The sequence below is a fragment of the Ictidomys tridecemlineatus genome, chromosome 2 (genome assembly GCF_052094955.1).
Source record: "Ictidomys tridecemlineatus isolate mIctTri1 chromosome 2, mIctTri1.hap1, whole genome shotgun sequence".
NCBI classification, from domain to species: Eukaryota; Metazoa; Chordata; class Mammalia; order Rodentia; family Sciuridae; genus Ictidomys; species Ictidomys tridecemlineatus.
Genome location: NC_135478.1, coordinates 33,318,570 through 33,333,438, shown reverse-complemented (window position 1 = coordinate 33,333,438; position 14,869 = coordinate 33,318,570). Strand labels below are relative to the sequence as shown.

The following is a 14,869-nucleotide window of genomic DNA, read 5'->3' as shown; positions in this document are numbered from 1 at the left end:
GTTCTTTACAGTGAAAAATGGTAGACTCAATCAGACATAACTTTCCTATGTACATATACGAATACACCACAGTCAATATCTACATCATGTACAACCACAAGACTGGGATTCTAATTAGAATAAGAGGCACTCCGTGTTTGTGTAAATACATCAAAATATATTCTACTGTTGTGTATAACTAAAAAGAAAAAAAAACCCACAGTTATTTATCTATTAATTAACAAATGTTTATGGACTGGTACCTATATGCAAGATACTGTGTTCAGGAATGCAAAGATAAACCACACATAGTTTGGAGCATGCTTGATACACAGTAATAAATATCACCTTAAAAAGTAAATAAATATTTCTGATGGATTCTCACTGTGTTGTCAAAATTGGTCTTGAACTCATGGACTCAAGCAATCTCCCATCTCAGTCTCCCAAAGTAGCTGAGACTATAGACATGCACCAACCACCATGCCCAGTTCAGATGAATATTCTTAAGAAGGCAATTTTTACAATGACCAGACATTACTAGGATTTTAGTTTAATAGAGGTTGAAATTCTTATGTGCCTTATCAAATTTCACTCTACAGAATGATTTAAGTTAAATAAAATGTGACTTACTGGATTAGAACTGGCATACATATATATATATATAGAATCAATCTATAAAGCTATACATAAAAGCTCATCTTCAAAACTGTTAAGCCCATTTGTAATCTTTCCTGGCAAATAGTAATGCAGGCAGAAGATTTTTTTTATGAAATTGTTAAATGACTGAAGTTAGAAATTCCAAAGAAATTGGGGAGTGGTCATCTCTTGGTCTTACTATTAATTATATTCCCAAAAAAGTTTGGGCACCTTCCAATTCTAATATTGAGTTTGCTTTTTCTAGCCTTCAACTTCTATATTTCCTTCAGGAGGCAGAAGCTGTCCTTTCTAGTTCTATTTGCTCAGGTTTTACCCTGTTGGCCTGACTCATTTGCAAAATAAAGCCTATCCCAAGTTATTAGGGAGTTGTTTTAGCTCTTAATTGGTTTAAGTTTAGCTCCTGCTATCTGGAGTGACCAAAGTCAAGAATGTATGCCCAAGCGCTCTCTCTGTACTATTTAGCCAGGGCCAAGTCTGAGTTGTGCTCAGATCAGGTATACACTTCCCTGTGACATCTGTTCACTGGGACCAACTCCCTGTTTTTATGAGCCAGTAAGAGTCTGCAAGAGGGAGAGCTGCCCAAAGTCTCTTTATAACTGTTACACTATTTGCTACATGGCACAAAATAGACAAGGAAAAAAACCTCTACACGCTTGATTTTCTATTTTTTTTTTTACTCTATAATGTAGCTTTAGTATCTTCTTTTATATTTGCATTTATCATTTTGCTTCTAAATGTTTTGTGGGATGAGTTCACATTTCACATGAACAAAACAAGAAAATCCAAGCAAATTAGACTGAAAATTAATTTAGCTCTATTTAATGTTTTTCTTAAAATTATAAATACATTTTAGAGATCTCTCCTTTTAATTCAGAGAGGACTTAAGGATCACCCGGAAGTCAAAAAATTATTAATTTTCTGCCCTCTCCCTTGACAAGAAGTACAGGCTGTCTTTTCTCATAAGCTCTCCTGCAGCCTTGCCCTTGTCTGGCATTACACTGTGAGTTCCTTGAGGGAAGAGAGCTTGTCTTAAACTAGCCTGTGTTTCCTGATGTCATGTCATACCACAAGTGCCCTTACATGGCAGAGCTATGCAAATGTTACATCATGTTTTATCTTCCTCAGAACATAGTTTCCAAAGTCTCAACCTCAGTGTACAGGCCATTTTCCATTTGTTAACATGTTCATAAACCCAAGTTAAAGCTCACTCCGTAAAACTGAAGCCAAGCCCTTATTCAGGGCAGGCTGGAACACAGGCAGTGAACATGGGTCATATCCATGCAGAGCCTGCCATGCTGACATGGCAGGAGTGGTGAACCAGCATGCCAAGCCCTTCTCCCTACCTCTCCCCGCACATCCCAGCCTGGGAGTATGAGCAGCAAAACGGAAGTGGGGGCAGGTCTGAATGGAGGAAAGTTCAGCTCAAGTGTTAACCAGTAGCAAGAGTACTTTCCAAGACCTAATTAGCATAAATTTGGACCAATAACACTGGTACTTTTCCAAAACCTGATTATCATAAACTGAACCAATTGCATTTGACCCAAGAGCTATATAAACCCCTACACTGGTACACTCAAGTGACAACCTGCTATCAGGTCCCCTCTTACCCTATGAGAGTTCTGTCTCTGTTCTTCCTACTTGAATAAATTCTACTTCTTTTCACTCTTGCCTTCTATTGACCATGAATTGAGTCTTTTATTTGCAAGACAAGAACCCAGCAAAAAGAAATTGACAGTGAGCTGCTGGTGTCTGCTGTGACACTAGTAGGCATATCCTGCCACTGAGAGCTGCAACATGCCACTCGATAGTAGTGAAGAAGAATCCAACTTTGCCAACTGTAACCCTCAGAGCTGACACCAGTAGATGTGCCCTGTCATGATTAGCTGCTAGTAGCACTAAAAGACCCTTTCTCAGTTGTAGAGGCCTGCAGCTTATACAAACCCCACCTGCAAGTACAAACAAAGAATCTAGTTTTATCTCAAACTGGTCTCAATATCTACTACAGACAGAACTTCTCCTACCTGCCGATTTCAGTTTACCCAATTTTTTTACAAAATGTTTAATGACTAGCTTTTTAAAAACCATCTCAAATCTAAATATATGGTGCATATATTCCTTTTTATTTCTTTCTTCTTCTTCTTCTTCTTCTTCTTCTTCTTTTTTTTTAAATAAGGTAATTTTCCATGGGTCCCTTTAGAAAATAAGAGTAGAATTATTTGGTGCTGCCAAGATCTCTGAATTCATCTGATTGGAAATCTCCATTTTAATATAAAAGTCTCTTACCTGGGAAGTACAGCCATATGTCATAATTTTCTTTTGTAATGCCCCAGCTCTAACAGTCCCTCTACCTAGCTCTACTCAGCTCTATGTTGGTTGTTCCTGGTGGACCAGACTCCTGAAATCTAGACACTTCTCTCTGCAGAGGCCTAGAACATCCTCTAACAGATAGACATCTCTTTTCTAGTTCTGCAGCTTAACTGTATCTCTCTCTCTCTCTCTCTCTCTCTCTCTCTCTCTCTCTCTCTCTCTCTCTCTCTCTCTCTCTCTCTCCCCAGACAAAGAGAAATCTAAATGCCTGCCCTCTCTCCCCTCTGTGTTTTTCAGGCCTACTCTTTGGACTCCAAGCTACTCTGTAACCATACATTGTTAATCTCTTTCCCATTTGAATCTCTCTTCTTCCTTGGTTTCCTCTGCACAGTTCCAAATACCCTGAGGTTACCTTGATTGTAGGAGGTCCTATTTCATCAAACATCACCCACAAATTTCTCCAGCTTACTCCTCACTCTCTTCAACTGCCTCTACTTCCTGCTGCTGCAACTTTAAGACTACCAACAATCCATCCTCCTCCTTACCCCTTGCCACTGAGACTCTTCTCAAGGTTATCAGGGACTTGCAAAAGCCCAAATCTAATAGTTTTATTTCAGTCCTTACTCCAAAAGGCAACTGTTACTGGCACAACTAATTGTCCTGAAATAATTTCTTTCTCTAAAAAAAGAATATCCCAAGTATATTCTATCATCCCTTGCAGCTAGATGTGGTCAAAAAAGAAAATTCTGGCCAAAATTATGTGTGAACAGTCATGGGCACAACAACTGATCATATTCTTAAAAAGAAAGGATGTGCACCCAATTCCTTTTTCCTTTTCATGGCCACACTTGCCATGAGGATGAGATGTATACCTTGGGGATGTAAAGGAACCAGGTAAAAAGAGCCAGGGTCCCAGACGGCCTCACGGAACTCAAGTGTCCCACCCCTGCACCCACAATGAGCTCAGGGAGACTAAGTGACTGAAGGTCACAAAGCTAGAAAAAGGAAGAGCTGGACTAAAATCCAAGTGCAAGCCTAGTACTCTTCCCAGCATGCTCCTTGGTAAGCTGGGAGGGTTGGTTCTGGGAGGTCAGGCTCTGACAGTCTCCATTTCTGTAAGTCCATAGTATCTTCTGGCAATCCATTTCAATGTAACCACCAATCACTCAGCTCTATAAAGTTTAAAAATACTTCTAGGAGCTCAACTTGTACATACCTCATTTGAGATTGTCTTTCTCCCCCAGAAGCACTAAAACTTCTCTTTAAAATGCCTGAAACAAGAGAATAAAAATAACTTATGTCCTCTGCAATTTTTTTTCAATGCTGCATTTCTGTCATCTGAGCAATTATACATACTGTAAAGATGCTCTTTGTTCATGAAAGCATCAACTAAAATATAATGTTACAAATTACTATCTATTTGACAGGTTGGTTTAGGGGCCTTTCTCCAAAGAGTAGATGTTAAACCACCACAACAAAAAAATGTTATTAATAGTTAGCAAAATACAATAGCATGTCTGTGTCCTAGTCATCCCCCTAAAGCCTTTGCCAAGACAGCTACACATTACCATATACAAATTCCTGCCTCCCTATTGCCCTTCCCCACCCAATCACTGTCACCAGGGATAAACAGCACTGACCTCTTAGAACAGAACTGATTGCCTCTAGAATGTACTATGCATGTTTATATAGATAAAAAGTTTCTCTCATGTAATATTCATGATTTTCCAATTGCAAATCAAAAAATTTTATCTATCAGGCAGGAACTTACAGGGGAAATAGGAACAAGGTTTGGAAACTGTGATTGCACCAAAAAAAATCTGGAAGATCTAGTCATCATTTTGATGGACCAATGAAGTTTTAAAAAGACAAAGGATGTAACTAACTCCTTAGAGTTCCACTTTCATCCTTAAACCTTCTTTTTTGAGACTCTCATAGCAGAGTCACTGAGGAGAAAGAATTATTTACTCTTAATTTATTTTGGAGGATTTCTATGTATAATTTCTATCTTCTATCAACTTACTATTTTGAGAGAATTATGTTTTTTCTCCAACTTCCATTTTAATATTAAAACCATATTAAAATGGAAGTCTTTCCGTTTCAGGTTTGTAGAGTGTATTTGATCCTATCTCTTTTTTTAAAAAAAAAAATTGTTTTAGTTGTAGATGGACACAATACCTTTATTTTATTTATTTATTTTTATGTAGTGCTGAGGATCGAACCCAGGGCCTCACACATGCTAGGCAAACACTGTTACCATTGAGCTACAACCCCAGCCCCTGAACTTCTCTTTTCTTATCTTTAAATTCTATCTAAATATGTATTTTCCTTTTCCGTTTTATTCCTCGGTATGACTATTTTCTTTCCTGTTTCCAATTAGGACTAACAACACTGGGTGAATTTATATATCATATTTTTTCATAGTTCTAAAAATATTTTGTTTCACATCAGTGTTCTTAAATATAATGTATCCTGTCACATTAACGTAAGTAAAATTGTACAAAAATGAGTCCACACTAAGGCTAATTTCTTCCACAGGTTTCTAGCCCCTCTGACCAACAAATCATAAAAGGCCACTGCTGTGGTTCTCGTGGTTAGTTCTCATGAAATTGGTTATTTCAGTTCCCCAGTTAAAACCTGCAATTTGCTGGCAGAAATAATGAAACCATCCCTTTGACAGCAGAGGAAATGTAAACCACAGTGCTGGCTGGCCTCTGGGCTCTGTCAGAGACAGATGCGCCTGTCCTCATTAGCAAGACACCTGGAAAACAAACCCAGGCTGTGCATTGGGTCTAGCTCCCAAACCAATACCTGTTGGGATCCCACAGATAGCAAACTTGTACAGAAAACTTACTGAAGGTCGACTCTTTCAAAGGGCTCGAACTGGAGCTGCTGGAGTTATCCGAAACATCCAACTCATCATCCAGCTCTGAATATATATCTGCACATCAGTAAAAATTTAAAAAAAAAGCAAATGAACCTTGAACCAGAAAGAAGTCAAGAGTAATGTAATTCATGCTGACACACTGGCCTCAGAAGCACCTTTCTCAATATGCTCCAGGTGGAAGGCGTCATCTGACAGGGTTTCATCACAGGCCCTGTCCTCGTCCTTCCCACAGGGGGGCTGGAAGCCTTCAGGGGGCAGGTCTGCACTTTCGGAGAGCTCACTTTTCAGGCTGGCTGCGCCACTGCTGCTGCTACTCAAACTGGCCTTCTCAAAGGTTTCCTGGGAAGAAGAATTCAATTTTTAATGCCCATTTCCTCTTTCTCTCTCCCTCTGCTGCACCTAAAGCCTGTTAGAACATATTTTGAAATGCGAAAAATAGCATTATAAATATTTAATGCAGAAGTAACATCAGTAGTTCCAGCTGTACACCTGCTATGGGATCCATTCAGTCCACAAATACGAAAAAGAAAAAGAAAGAAGGAAAAAAAAAAAGAAGTAGGTCTACAAGCTACCATTGGATAAAAAGGCCTGGAGATAGCAAGAGTGCTCTGTAACTAAGATCTAAACAATCTGCTAAGGGGGGAAAACTTGTACCTCTAAGGAATATAGCGTGTTAAGTTTTTTTCCTAAAATATTTGCTATCGAAGTCTCTCAGCACCATTGCAGATGCAAGGAAAATTGGTATTAGACAAAGCCACACCATGGAGAGAGAGAGATGAAGTCCCCCTAATGATGAAGAATGGCAGTGAAGAAGACACTCAGACCACTCAGGACTCCAAGTTCCCACCTGCCTCACCCTCTGGAACTAGACACAAGCTCTTTTAGGATCCTCCAAAGGTATGGGGGAGCATTTCCATTATGATACCTCCCCCAGGTCATCAATGCAATCGTGGATTATTAGACACCATGAAAAGTACATCTAAGATTCAATTCAAATAAAGAAGAAAGATTAATGCCCATCAAATGCTTGAAGTGCCGATTTTTGTAAGGAAAGACACTGGGGAAGCAACTACATATTGATTCAGGAGAAAAGTGCCCCCTTTTTCCTTAACCCAAATAATTCTCTGTGTGAGACTGTTTGCAGCAAACATGAAGAAACTTCTGTGGGGCTGAGCAGAGCCAATAAACCAAAGGCATAGATCACGGAGACCAAAAGGACAATGGAAGAAAAGTCATGGAAGAGGAGAGGCGAACAGCTAGAGAGTGTGAGAGGAAAGCAAAAGTCTGCAGTTACAGAAAAGGGGAGAATTTCTTTCATGAATTGTATCAAAGATTGATTAGCCACAAGTCAACCACCCTTTCTTTGCTAAAAGGTTCCAATGATGAACGAAGCCCCTGAGACACCAGTTTGTGTTTATCGGTTTATTTATTTCATATATTCTTTTTTCCCATAATTAAAGTGACACCCACATCCTCAAGGGGCCAATACCAAAGACCTCCATGGTGATATGATGTGCAGATGAAGAAAAGACCCTATGGGTAAGTGGAGTCAGAAGTAAACCTATAAATGCTTTCAAAAATGAAAAAAGAAAAAAATATATAAAACATCTTGTGTGTTGTAAACAGTCTACTTAATTACTGTTTACTATCCCTTTTCCCTAAGAATCTTTTCAGTCTCATTCTTCAAAGTTTCATCAAGTTTCTTGTTTCACTGAAGTTACTATGCACTTTTACTCCAATTTTCTAGGGCTCATCTTCCCAATATTCAAAGTGGGGTTTTATGACTCAGAATTCTTCACTCCTGCTTCTTGGATCCATCCTGGTCCTCTAACTTAGAACCTGAGATGGAAAATGTTTTGTACCCTTTTGAGAGAGCTGAATGTGTCCTGCGTAGAAATGTCTCCAGTGCCTAAAGGGAGTAAGGGGCTTCTAATGCTAGCTTCAGCCCTGCCCATACCTAGCTCTTGATACCAAACCCAGGAGCTTCAGGCCTAAAACTTTACCATGAAATTCATTCAGTATTTCCCAAGCCCACCTCTTTTTCTAACCCAATCCATAGAATTCTGATTCCTCTATTCTCAACTGAAGTCATTAAAAATTTACTTGGAAATAACACCCAATTTAAGCACTTCTCCTTATGATCCTCCTTAAATCTAAATAAGTTATCTCCTGCCCTATTCTAAAGATCATAATTGGCATTTCCCACCCTCTATGGACTAAACACCCAAGGTGTGTCAATGCTATCAATGTTGAAAAAAGATGAGAGAGAAATTTTTAGTTGAGAAAACTTTATGGTGCAAATGCAATTAGATGCAAGAATTCATATATTTCTAAAACTACCCAAAATTTAGTTAAAAAAAAAGATTTCTTTCTCAAGAATACACATGTATAAGAAAATCAGAGGAAGTCAATTTTCTTCACACAACTCAGGAGTGAGGAGAAGCTGTAAGTCAGGCAATTCCAGACTTAAGGCCAGACTTGCCACCAATACCCAAGAATTAGTTGGGCTGTAAATCATGCATCACTTGCAAATGCCAAAATTGCATCTATGCGGGGCTGGGGTTGTAGCTCAACTGTAGAACGCTTGCCTAGTACGTGCAAAGCTCTGGGTTTGATCCTTAGCACCACATAAAAATAAATAAATAAAATAGAGGTATTTATTTTTAAAATTTCATCCATGCACAGTTGGGTATTTGTATAAATTCTGATAAAGTAGAATTTACGATCTGAAGGAAGTGCTTTTCTAGACTTTATAAGCATGGAAAGTATAATAAGAATGTGTAGTTGTTTTGGTTTTAAAAACCTATATGTCTGTAATGATATCTTGTAGCAGCTCTTGCTTTGAAAAATCAATATAGATTTGTCTTTGCTATAAGCCATACGCCACTGTGGGCACATTCTTCCTAATGTGATTTCCGGAAGTTTTCATTTATTTTCTTTCCTTTTAATCCCTCAGCATCTTGCACAATATTTGTGTGTGTGTGTGTGTGTGTGTGTGTGTGTGTGTGTGTGTGTGTGTGTAATGCTAGGAATTGAACCCAGGACCTATCAGATGCTAGGCAGGCGCTCTACCACTGAGCTACATCCTTAGCTCCCTGTACAATGTCCTAAATACAGCAAATATTCAGTAAATAGTCCCAAGTTGAGATCAAAGGGAAAGGACCAGAGAAGCAGGTGAAATTCCTTATACAATGAATGTGTTTGTAACTTTCATGCTTTTTGATCTCACCCAGAAGCCTACATCATGAAGTTCCCTTAAGGGCTGAAGGGATGATCTGGTGATGCACCTGTGAGTAGGAGAAGACTTCTCCCTTCCTATTTCCCATCTGTACTTCTGAGAAGTAGTAAAGCTCATCTGTCTTCCAGGTGGCCACTTTAACAATGATGACATGCCCTTATAACCCAGCAGGCACTGACCAAAGGCAGAAGATGATTGAATGCTTTTGCTCTAAACATTGAGGCCACGAAGATGTGCTCATAAGATACCTCTAACAAGTACAAGCTTATAAAGGGATTTAGGAAGGAAGGAAGGAAGGAAGGAAGGAAGGAAGGAAGGAAGGAAGGAAGGAAGGAAGGAAGGAAGGAAGGAAGGAGCAGCTTTGTGGGATAGAATTTGGCTGCTATTACTTTTTTTACTTTCAAATTACTTAAGACTTTTCAAGGAATAAGTAAGAAAGAAAGGAAGTTAACTTTTTTTTTTTTTTTTTTTGCATCTGCATCTCCTAGGAATGGATGGACACATTCTGTGCATCAATATGGCAGCAAGGAGAACACAATGCAATCAGACAATAGAATTATCACTGATATGGAAATCACCATTGTTATATGAGACACTTCCTGTCACAGTTCTGGTATAGGCACAATTATGTTTAGCTCAGTTTTGCTCATTATAATGTAATTTTTATGTGTGCAGCAGATCATAATACATTTTTAGTTGAATAGCAATTCTCACAGTAACAGACTGATTTTTGTCCAAATTAACTGTGACAGTGTGGGAAAGAATAAAGAGCCCGTTTTATTAAAACTAGTGCATTTTTAAAAAATTGCCCAGAATGCTAGTTTTATAAGAGGGAAAGAAAAGCCAGAAATAAATATAAAGCATAATATCAGCTGGAGCCTATAGATGTTTTACTTTAGAATCATAAAAAATAAACTGTTTCTTGGCTTGCAACGTGGCTTGGTGGTACAGCACTTGCCTGACATGAGTGGGCATAGTGCTACACACCTATAATCCCAGTCACTGGGGAGGCTAAGGCAGGAGGCTCACAAGTTTGAGGCCAGACTCAGCAACTTAGCAAGGCCCTGCTTTAAAATAAAAGATAAAAAGGGCTGGGGATGTAGCCATCACAGTCTTTGTCCTAGGTAAGGAACTGTGCAGAAGTAAGGAAATTTTGTAGGTGACATAAATGTTCTGAATCTCATTTTGGGTGAGGATTACGCATGGGTCAAAAGCCACTTAACTAAGCACTCAAAGGTTTGTCCATTTTACTGCATATAAATTGCATATTAATTTAAAAAGAGAAGATGGAGAGTGGGTACCAGAGTTGCATCCCTGTGTGGGAGCCTATCAGGCACTGCTGTAGCTTCTCAAAACATAACAAATATAGAACATTTCCAAACCAAGTCATGATTTTTCCTGATACTTCTTTCTCTGAGTCATTACTTGTTGCCTTTTCACAGACTTGGGGGGAAATTCAGTCAACAATTAACCAGACAATAAAAACAAAGATGTTCACAAAAATATTGTCCTTTTAGAACACATAATTTTCTACATGGCTTAATTTAATCTCTTGGCGGAGGACTACAGACGCATGCCTTTGGTAGTGTGCTCAGCAATTTCAATTGGCATCTGGTATAATAAAAAAAATAAAGCAACTCAGACAATAAATGGTTTTAAAAATGTGCACTAAGAAAATGAGCATTGGGATGTCTGCATATCTGTTCAATTATGTGGTCAGCAATAAAGATATCTGAGAATTTAGGAAAGGTATCAAATACCTGTCATAGAGTTTGCTAAGAACACAAGACAGGTAATACCAGAGAAGTGCAGTAAGAATCCCACAATGAACTGAATTTCTGAAGAGTTCATGGGTTTAAAAAACAATCTTTGCTGGTAAGTGCTTTGTTCTCTAGGGTAGAGGGAATTTAAAATCACACTTGTATGCGCTATATTTCAACTGCTTGACAATATTAGGTTATCACAGAAATCTTTTTTTTTTAACTCTCCCAAAGCTTAGAAAAATTTTCTGGAACTTACTATGTGAAGATTTATTCATCATCTCAAGTATGGGATAATTTACCAAGATAGAATCAGGTGTGCAGTTTTGTTTTGGTTGGCTTTGTTGAAAGATAATTTAGTTAGACCTGTGGAGGATGGCAGAGAGAGAGAGATAATCCTAGATAATCTGGGTGGAACTGATTCGATCCGTTGGCAGGTCTTTAAAGTAGAGCTGAGGGTTCTCTGAGATGAAGAAATCCCACCTGTGCCCTAGATTCCCAGGCTGCTCCTCCCCTTGACCCTCCCCCAAGTATCATTGGGAGTTGCCTCTCCAGCCCCGACAATCATGGAAGCCAGTTCTTTGCAATGTATCTATTAATATGTATCTCCTACTGAAGCTGCTTTGTACATTTTCTGCAGGCCTGTCCTGCACATGGCATAATATTAGCATAATTGGCTATTGCCCCTTAAACACCACAGCATTCAAAGTCACAGGGATAAACAACAGTGATACCCCACCACCCCTGACACATACATTTCCTGAAGAACCCTGGTGGGCAGTGCAGAGATGGCAAACGGACTGTGTGACCAGTAGAGGGGAAGGATTGACTAGAGGCAAGAATGTTGGACATAGTAATGATTTACTGTGAGATAATGAGAATGAGAACTGAAAGGTCAATTTGGATTTGTTATTAGCATGTCTGAGGCTAATAACAAATTCAATCCCCAGAGGTTTGAAAAAAGATGTCAGATATTTCAAAGATAGACTTGGTAGCACTTGATCAAAAAAAAGGGAGGTAGTATTTGAGGGAGCACGAATTGAAGAAGTTAACATCCCAAGGTAATCGGGGATAGAACAGGAGTCCGTTAGGGGAAGAGAATCCATTTGCTGTGGAACTTGCTGAGTATGAGCACCAGTTAGACATGCAGGCAAATGGTAGTTTGAAATTAGGACCTAGTACCTAGAATCAGACAGGCAGCTCTGGAGAGTCAGAGAATGGGTGTGGAAATTGTGCCGTGAAACACATGCTGGTGGGCTTTGCAGGCTTAGGAAGTTCTGTACATTTCTCCTCCCAGAGCTCTTCCTCCATTGAGACAACGCTGAGGTTTACAGATCCAAGAGAGGGCACTGGAATGTAGCTTAGAGGGAATGCTTGCCTAGCATATGTAAGACCCTGAGTTCCATCCCCAAACAGCAACAGAATGGGGATGGGAAGCAGGCCCAAGAGAAGACAGGGTGAATATGGAGGAGCAGTTTATGAGAGGGTGGGAACTAGAAAGTTTTTTGGAAGCTCAAGGGAGAAATCTGATAGGAGGCTAAGAAAAAATGAGGACATATGAGAGTATCCTGGTTTTTTCCTCACATCCACTGCAGAAATGGCTGTGGTGCTGGAAGGCCACCACCATACTGGGGCTGGAGAATAGACTGCTTAAGCAAGGATCTACCAAGGTAGTCACCACATGGCCTCAAAGAAGAACAAGAATAGTGTCCCTCTGGTGGGAGAGGGTTGGGGCATCCTGGGTCATTCAGTGGGTTTAAACCACAATGAGAAAACAGACCCTGAGTTACTGCTGCCATAAACATTTAACATGAACAGAGGTTGGTGTTGCAAATCCACCCAAGGGCAGCAGAGGCCAAGAGAGGACTGCAGCACACTGAGCCCGTCCCCTTCTCCCATGGACAGAGGGACACTCACCCTTCCTCCTGCACCCAGCTGCCATCTGGTGAAGAGGAGACGGAAAAGAGAAACTTTGGAACAGGAAAGGAAGTTTTAAACCAAAAGAGATTGACGTCATCGGTCTGATATAATTAATACTGGCTTTATCTTCCTGCTGTCAGCAGGAACAGTGGTTCAAACCAAAATGATATATGATTACAGAAAATGAAGTTCCCATTTTGCACAACTGATTTTGCCCAAATTCATATGAAATGAAGAACTATAGAGCTTCATCAAGGCCAGTGCAAAAAAAGAAAAGCAGAATGTCCCATGTTAAGAGGCCTGGGGTTGGAAGAGAAAAATGAGAGTTTTTAGACAGATAAGATGAAAACAAGGATGGAGGGTATACAGGAAATCATCAAACGAAAAAATCAAGAAGGGGATATGTACCATCAACAAGAATTAGCCTGTAAAATTTGGCAACTTGTTTGTTAGGTACTTTGAAGAAATTCAAGGATTTAGTCCACACTACCCACGGGATTACATCCAAAACTCCCCAACAAGATATTCACAAACTTCTACCATGTAGAACCCAGACTTTTCAAACTATAAATATAAAAAGATGCACTGTAAATCAGCAAATCCAAGTTTCAGTCCTGGAGTTGTCAGTAATGAGCCAGATGACCTTGGACAAGTCTCTTAACGTCTCCCGGTGTTCCTTTCCTTACCAATTAAAGCATCAAGACACTTTAATCCCTGGTCTTAAATGAGCCAGGGTGGCATATCTGGAGTTTCTGCACTTTTATTTTTCTTTCCCATCCAGGAGTGACTTTCATTTCCAGTGACGAAGGCCCAGTCTTCCCTGTTTGCTCAGGGAGCCTCCCTGTGGTATCCCCACATACCTCATTTGTTGTCTACCCAAACTGTCCTGAATCATTAGCAGTTTCCTCCCATTATCTGTCTGGTCTTCCCAAGTATATTATAAGCCACTTCATTACTGGGACCACTGTTTGTAATTTTTTATAACCTTCATAATACTGAGCATAATGATTTACATTCAGAAGACACTGAACAAATCTTGGTTCTTTCATTATTAATTTAAGACAGCAAGCATTTTTTTCATTTTTCTCTGTCACTCCCTGATAGTCGATTATGGATGTAAAAGCAGTTTTCCAAACTCAGTGAACTTGCCAAACTAGTGAAAAGAAATCATCTGGCTTTAAAACAGGGGTGGTGAAGATAAACCACAGGGAGAGAAGCAGCCCCTGCAGATCGGGCCATGCGGACGCACACTCTGCTCATGATTTCTACTAACAGTCTCCCTGGAACATTTAACTCAACTCACTTATATGTGTAAACAGATGATTTGTTACTCCTGCATATATCCGTTTAAAGTTGTCTCCCCCAAATCCCCAAAATTGGGACAGAATGAAAATTTTCATGATTCTCCAGGTTTTTGGGGATCTAATTTTTCTGATGCTGATCCTTCTATTTGCAATATCCTCTTTAGAAATGTCTGTAACTGAATTTTTTTCTCCTGTAGAATAATACACCCAAGGTAAGGATTTTGTGTGTTCAATACATAGTGGCAAAACACGAGTCATGGTTTGGCCACAATGCCCTCTCCATTATGAGGCCTTTTAATTATTGGACAAGAATTATTCTATTCTTGGTTAATTCTTATCATTCTCAACTCTGTGTTCTCCTTATGATCTCTTATATTGTTTTTGTTTTTTATTTGTTCAAATTAGTTATACATGACAGTACATTGTACATGAATGGAGTATAACTTCTCATTCATTTGGTTGAACATGATGATGAGTTACACAGGTCATGTAATCACATATGCACACAGGGTAATAATGTCCGATTCATTTTACTATCATTCCCATCCCCATACCCCTTCCTCTCCCATCATTCCCCTTTGTCTAATCTAAACTATTTGTATTCTCTATTCTTCCCTCCACCCTGTCCCCTGTTGCCCTTGTTGTGAATTAGCATCTGCATATCAGAGAAACATTTGGCCTTCCATTCTTTGGGATTGGTTTATTTCACTTAGCATAATATTCTCCAGTTCCATCCATTTATCAGTGAAAATGCCATAATTTCATTCTTCTTGAAGGCTGAGTGATATTCCATCCTAAGAAAACCTGGAGTGGAACC

General features: G+C 39.4%; 1 protein-coding gene across 3 annotated transcripts in view; it reads right to left on the bottom strand.

Annotated features, from left to right (window-relative positions):
• Nek10 (NIMA related kinase 10) overlaps positions 1-14,869 on the bottom strand; it is a 207,813-nt gene that overhangs the window by 52,729 nt on the left and 140,215 nt on the right. For all 3 annotated transcript variants that reach the window (XM_005317280.5, XM_040289877.2, XM_040289879.2), the window contains exons 27-29: positions 5,986-6,169; positions 5,798-5,884; positions 4,160-4,214 (exon numbers count right to left, since the gene is read on the bottom strand). In XM_005317280.5, coding sequence (XP_005317337.1) covers positions 4,160-4,214; positions 5,798-5,884; positions 5,986-6,169 — 326 coding nt within the window. The remainder of the gene's footprint in view (positions 1-4,159; positions 4,215-5,797; positions 5,885-5,985; positions 6,170-14,869) is intronic.